General features: G+C 49.1%; 1 protein-coding gene across 1 annotated transcript in view; it reads right to left on the bottom strand.

Moving 5' to 3' along the window:
- Positions 1-3,086: 3,086 nt before the first annotated feature.
- LOC147092007 (uncharacterized) overlaps positions 3,087-6,000 on the bottom strand; it is a 32,832-nt gene continuing 29,918 nt past the window's right edge. The window contains exon 4 of the mRNA XM_085976659.1: positions 3,087-3,146. Coding sequence (XP_085832785.1) covers positions 3,087-3,146 — 60 coding nt within the window. The remainder of the gene's footprint in view (positions 3,147-6,000) is intronic.

The following is a 6,000-nucleotide window of genomic DNA, read 5'->3' as shown; positions in this document are numbered from 1 at the left end:
ACTCGGAAAAAGAGCCGTTTATTCCAACTCTTTGCTTCCTGTCTGCCAACCAGTTCTCTATCCAAATCAGTACCTTGCCCCCAATCCCATGTGCTTTAACTTTACACACTAATCTCTTATGTGGAACCTTATCGAAAGCCTTCTGAAAGTCCAAATACACCACATCCACTGGTTCTCCCTGATCTATTCTACCAGTTACATCCTTAAAAAATTTCAGTTGATTAGTCAAGCATGATTTACCTTTTGTAAAGCCATGTTGACTTTGTCCGATCCTGTCACTGTTTTCCAAGTGCTCTGCTATTACATCTTTTATAATGGACTCTAGCATTTTCCCCACGACCGATGTCAGTCTATAATTCCCCGTTTTCTCTCTAACACCTTTTTTGAATAGTAGGTGAAAGGTTATCGGGGATAGGCCGGGAAAGTGGAGTAATCAGATCAGCCATGATCTTATTGAATGGTGGAGCAGGCTCGAGGAGTCAAGAGGCTGACTCCTGCTCCTAATTCATATGTAACCTGTGCAGCAGCTGGGGTCTGAAAATCAGCTTCACTGCCCCTGGGCTGGGAAAGGGGGACATGAGGCAACATTCTCCCTCTTACCGCTCTCTACACTCCTTTTACAGGGTTTTAGAAGTGAAGCATTTACAGACAGGAAGCTCAGACCAAACATCACCTCAAGATCAAACAGAGTTGCTCGATTCATCAGGATCTGATTCAATCGCTCCTCCAATCTGCTGATACACCAGAGCGTTCACACTGATGAGAGACCTTTTAAATGTTCTGAGTGTGGGAAGAGCTTCAAAATCTACAAGTACCTGAAGCGACACCAGTGTCTACACACTGGGGAGAGAACATTCACCGGCCCCGTGTGTGGGAAGGGATTCACTCAGTCATCCGCTCCGATGGCATACCAGCAAGATCACACTAGAGAGAGACCTTTAACCCACTCCGTGTGTGGGCAGGGATTAATTGCATCCTCCGTGCTGCTGAGACACCAGCTTGTCCACACCAATGAGAGACCATTGATCTGCTCCGTCTTTTTGAAGCGATTCTCTCATTCTGCCACCCTCCTGAGACAGCAGCTTGTTCACATTAAATGTTCTGACTGTGGGAAGAGCTTTAAAAGGTCCCAGGATCTGAAGAGACACCAGCTGGAGAGAGCAGGAGAGATTCTGTTCACCTGCTCAGTGTGTGGGACGGGATTCACTCGGTCCTCGAATCTGCTGGCACACCAGTGAGTTCACACTGGGGAGAGGCCGGTGAAACATTCCGACTGTGGGGAAAGCTTTAAAAGGTCCCAGGAGCTGAAGGTACACCAGCTGGGGAGAGCAGAAAAGAGGCCATTCACCTGCTCTGTGCGTGGAAAGGGATTCACTCAGTCATCCCACCTACTGACACTTCAGCGAGTTCACAATGGGGAGAGACCGTTCACCTGCACTGTGTGGGGGAAGGGATTCACTCAGTCATCAAGCCTGGTGAGACACCTGCGATATCACACTGGGGAGAGACCGTTTACATTTTCTGTCTGTGGGAAGAGCTTTAAAAGCTCCGGGAATCTGAATGGACACCAGCGAGTTCACACCGGGGAGAGGTCGTTCACCTGCTCCGTGTGTGGGAAGGGATTCACTCGGTCATCCCACCTGCTGACACACCAGTGAGCTCACACTGATGAGAGACCATGTAAATGTTCTGACTGTGGTAAGAGCTTTAAATGGCCGAAGGACCTGAAGAAACACCAGTGAGTTCACACTGTTCTATAGCGCAGGGCTCTGCAGACAGCTGGGGTGACATGAACGTGGAATGGATGAATGTTCTATAAATTCTTGTACTGCTGTTTAATCTTTAAGAATGTTGTACTGATGATTCCCTTCGATTGACTGTTCATAGTGTTACATAGAATGTACAGCACAGAAACAGGCCATTCGGCCCAACTGGTCCATGCCTGTGTTTATGCTCCACACCCACTCTACTTCAATTAACCCGATCAACATCTCCTCCCACTCCTTTCTCCCTCATGTGGCTTCCCCATAAATCCATCTATGCTGTTCACCTCAACTACTCCCTGTGGTAGCAAGTGCCCAGCGGAAGCCTAGCCAGTGTTTTATAAAGGCTTAGCATAACTTGCTCGCTTTTGTACTCTATTCCTCTATTAATAAAGTCAAGGATCCCGTTTGCTTTTTAACAGCCTTCTCAACTTGTCCTGCCACCTTCTAAGATTTGTGTACATACACCCCGAGGCCTCTCTGTTCCTGGACCCTCTTTAAAACTGGACCATTTAGTTTATATTGCCTCTCCTCATTCTTCCTACCAAAATGAATCACTTCACACTTCTCTACAGTAAATTTAATCTGCCACGTTTCTGCCCATTTCACCAGTCTGGCTACATCCTCCTGAAGTCTGTTACTATCCTCATTGTTTGCTACATTTAAGAGTTTTGTGTCCTCTGCAAACTTTGAAATTATGCCCAGTATCCCCAAGTCCAGGTCATTAATATATATCAAAAAAAGCAGTGGTCCAAATCAACGTTCTCGTTAAGTTGCGCGGCCACGCAGCGGTCTGGAGGTCCCGCGCAGCCGGCTCACCGCCCTATAAATGGAAAAAATCGCGCATGTGCGGAAATTTGAATGGGCTGCACAGCCTGTTAAAGGGGCCACGCACCTCAAAAAAGATAAAGGGAACATTGGTCCTAATACCAATCCCTGAGGAACATCACTGTTTACCTCCCTCCAGTCTGAAAATAAACCATTCACCACTACTCTCTGCTTTCTGTCCCATGGCAGGAAATTGGGAGTGGGCGAGAGCAAACAGCACCTGATTTCTCGCCAAGCACTCATGGAAGCAGGGGATTTGCCCTACTTTAAATGTCAGTCCCTTATATATACATTATTATAGAAAGGGAGACGCTGTCCCTTTAAAATCAGTCATCCACAGGGACACGGTCCCTTTAATGAAAATCACATAGAAAAAGAGTGCCTGTCCCTTTAAGAGAACCTCCCACTCCCATATTTCTCAAAGTGCTTGAAATTAATAATTTAAAACGCTGAAAATTAATATTTAAAAAATTAATTCAGAGAGAAAAAGTATTTTTACTCACAAGTATTTGCTCCAGAGGGTTTTTGTTTCTGCTTCATCAATTTAAACACGAACTGCAAAACAAAATTAGTTTGAGCTGTAAAATGTGAAAGGAACATTAAAAATAAACTTTCCCAGGCTCACAGATCCTGACCAGGCCCCTTTACAAAATGACGGTGGGCCGATCCGTCCAATGAGCCAGTTCCAGGTCCCGCCTCCTCCTTCGCCGCGATTGGTTGGAGGACCAAAGCCCCTCAGTCGGTCCTCCAGGCTCAGCCTCCCCTCGCTCATTGGTGGAGAGCTCAGTGTCAGTGCACGCCGGCGACGCGTGACGTTGCAGGGTGGGCGGTTGGAGCAGGCGGGAAATTAAATTAAATTAATTTAAATTAAATCTCCCGTCAGCCTCCTCTGTCCCAATCAGCCGGCGCAAGTCCCACCCCTCAGGCTCCCCGATTGGTTGGAGGACCCTCCACCGGCTTGCTGCTCCAGCCCCACCCCACTCGCTCCCTATTGGTCGGAAGCTCCCATCAATGGCCCGGGTCACGTGTCCCTGGAGCGCGCTCCGCCAAACTGAAGAAGCTCCGCTTGGGGCCTGGATCGGCAGACTCTCAGGTTTGGATTCCCCTTTATTCTCTCCCCTCCTCTGATCTCAATCGGATCTGGGGGAAAACTCATTTTCCCTCACTGATTGCGGCTCTTAACCAACACCGACTTTACAAAGAAAGCCCCGCACAGCAGCCTGGAGCTCAGGGGCCCAGCACGCAGGCGGATGATTGACAGGGGCCCAGGGTGTGTGCTGAGCATGCGCGTTGCGGGCCGGGTGCCTGTGGAGCAGGAGGGGGCGGGGCCATGGGGCACATGCGCAGTGTCAGCCACAACTCAGCGCGGCGGCCGGAGCGCTTTCTGGAGCGCGGGTGCTTGTGGGTATTGCAGCCGCCATTACTGTTGATTCTTTCAACCAACCTGTGTAGCAACTGGGACCTGAAAATCAGCTTCTCCGTCTCCGCCACGTCTGTTCTGACGATGCCACCTTCCATACCAGTGCTTATGACATGTCTTCCTTTTTCCTCAACCGAGGATTCCCCTCCACTGTGGTTGACTCGGCCCTTGACCATGTCTGTTCTATTTCCCGCACTTCTGCTCTCACCCATTCCCCTCCCTCCCAGAACCACGATAGGGTTCCCCTTGTCCTCACCTTTCACCCCACCAGCCTTCACATTCAACGGATCATCCACCGCCATTTCCGCCACATCCAACGTGATCCCACCACCAAACACATCTTCCCCTCACCTCCCCTTTCAGCATTCCGAAGGGACCGCTCCATCCGCAACACACTGGTCAACTCCTCAATCACCCCCAACAGCCCTTCTTCATCTGGCATCTTCCCGTGCAAGCGCAGGAGATGCAACACCTGCCCTTTTACCTCCTCCCTTTCCCACTGTCCAGTGCCCCAAACACCCCTTCCAGGTGAAACAGCGATTTACTTGTACTTCTTGCAATTTAATATACTGTATTCGTTGCTCACGGTGCGGTCTCCTCTACATTGCGGAGACCAAACGCAGATTGGGCGACCGCTTTGCGGAACACCTCCGTTCAGTCCGTAAGGGTGACCCTGAGCTTCCGGTCGTCTGTCACTTTAATTCACCGCTTCATTCCCGCTCTGATCTCTCTGTCCTCGGCCTATTACATTGTTCCAATGAAGCTCAACGTAAGCTCGAGGAACAGCACCTCATCCTTCGATTAGGCACATTTGCAGCCTGCCGGACTCAACATCGAGTTTAACAATTTCAGATAATTATCCCTGCCCCCATTTTTCATGCAGTATTATTTTTGCCACTCCCATTTGCAACATTTTATCTTTCCTGCCTCTTACAAAAGTACAGGATGTTCTTCAATTCCTTCCTCCCCTCCTAACTCTCCCCCCCCGCCGTCTCTGCACCTCCTTAATATCGGTTACATCTCCAGCTTTTTCCAGTTCTGATGAAGGGTCCCAGACCTGAAACGTTAACTCTGTTTCTCTCTCCACGGATGCTGTCTGGCCTGCTGAGTATTTTCAGCATTTTCTGTTGCCCTCCTGTTCTGTTCTGGGCCCCGCCCCTCAGGAAGGATATACTGGCCTTGGAGGGACGCAGCACAGATTCACCAGAATGATACCGGAGCTGAAAGGGTTAAGTTATGAGGCCAGGTTGCACAGACTGGGCTGGTATTCCCTCGAGTGTAGGAGATTAAGGGGTGATCTAATGAGGTGTTTAAGATGACTAAAGGAGTTGATCGGGTCGAGAGAGAGAAACTATTTTCTCTGGTGGAGCTGTGGGGAGTCCAGAACAAGGGGGCACAACCTTAAAATTAGAGCTAAGCCCTTCAGGGGTGATGTCAAGAAGCACTTCTTCACACACAGGGTAGTGGAAATCTGGATCACACTCCCACAAAAAGCTGTTGAGGCTGGGGGTCAACTGAAAATATCAAATGGAGAATGATAGAATTTGTTGGGTATGGGTATTAAGGCTTATGGAACCAAAGCAGGTAGATGGAGTGAGATACGGATTAGCCGTGATCTGATTGAATGGCGGAATAGGCTCGAGGGGCTGAATGGCCTCGTCCTGTTCCTAGGTCCCTTCCCCACCCTGTGCAGATTGTGAATCTCCATCACCTGTTGTTGAGGTGAGTAAAGGGGATTTAGTCCATCTGTGACCAGACTATAACCACAAGCCCGTCTGGGTATCACACCTATACGGTCCGTGAGGTTATTATTAGATTCACACCCAGACGTTGTGCCTTTACTTGTCGACCTATTCTATGTGATAACATGAACAGTCCACCGGCGCACTCGAGGCCTTCCACAACCGGTGGGTACTGGAGGGACTGGCGTGCATCATCACCACCGAAAATAGAATTTTAATTTCATTTGTTAAGTTCCCTTTAAACTTT

Source organism: Somniosus microcephalus, unplaced genomic scaffold, assembly GCF_052327205.1.
Source record: "Somniosus microcephalus isolate GS21.2 unplaced genomic scaffold, FLI_Smic_1.0 unresolved_chr3, whole genome shotgun sequence".
Classification (NCBI taxonomy): domain Eukaryota; kingdom Metazoa; phylum Chordata; class Chondrichthyes; order Squaliformes; family Somniosidae; genus Somniosus; species Somniosus microcephalus.
The sequence above is the reverse complement of the archived record's forward strand: the minus strand, read 5'-3'. Positions and strand labels throughout refer to the sequence as shown.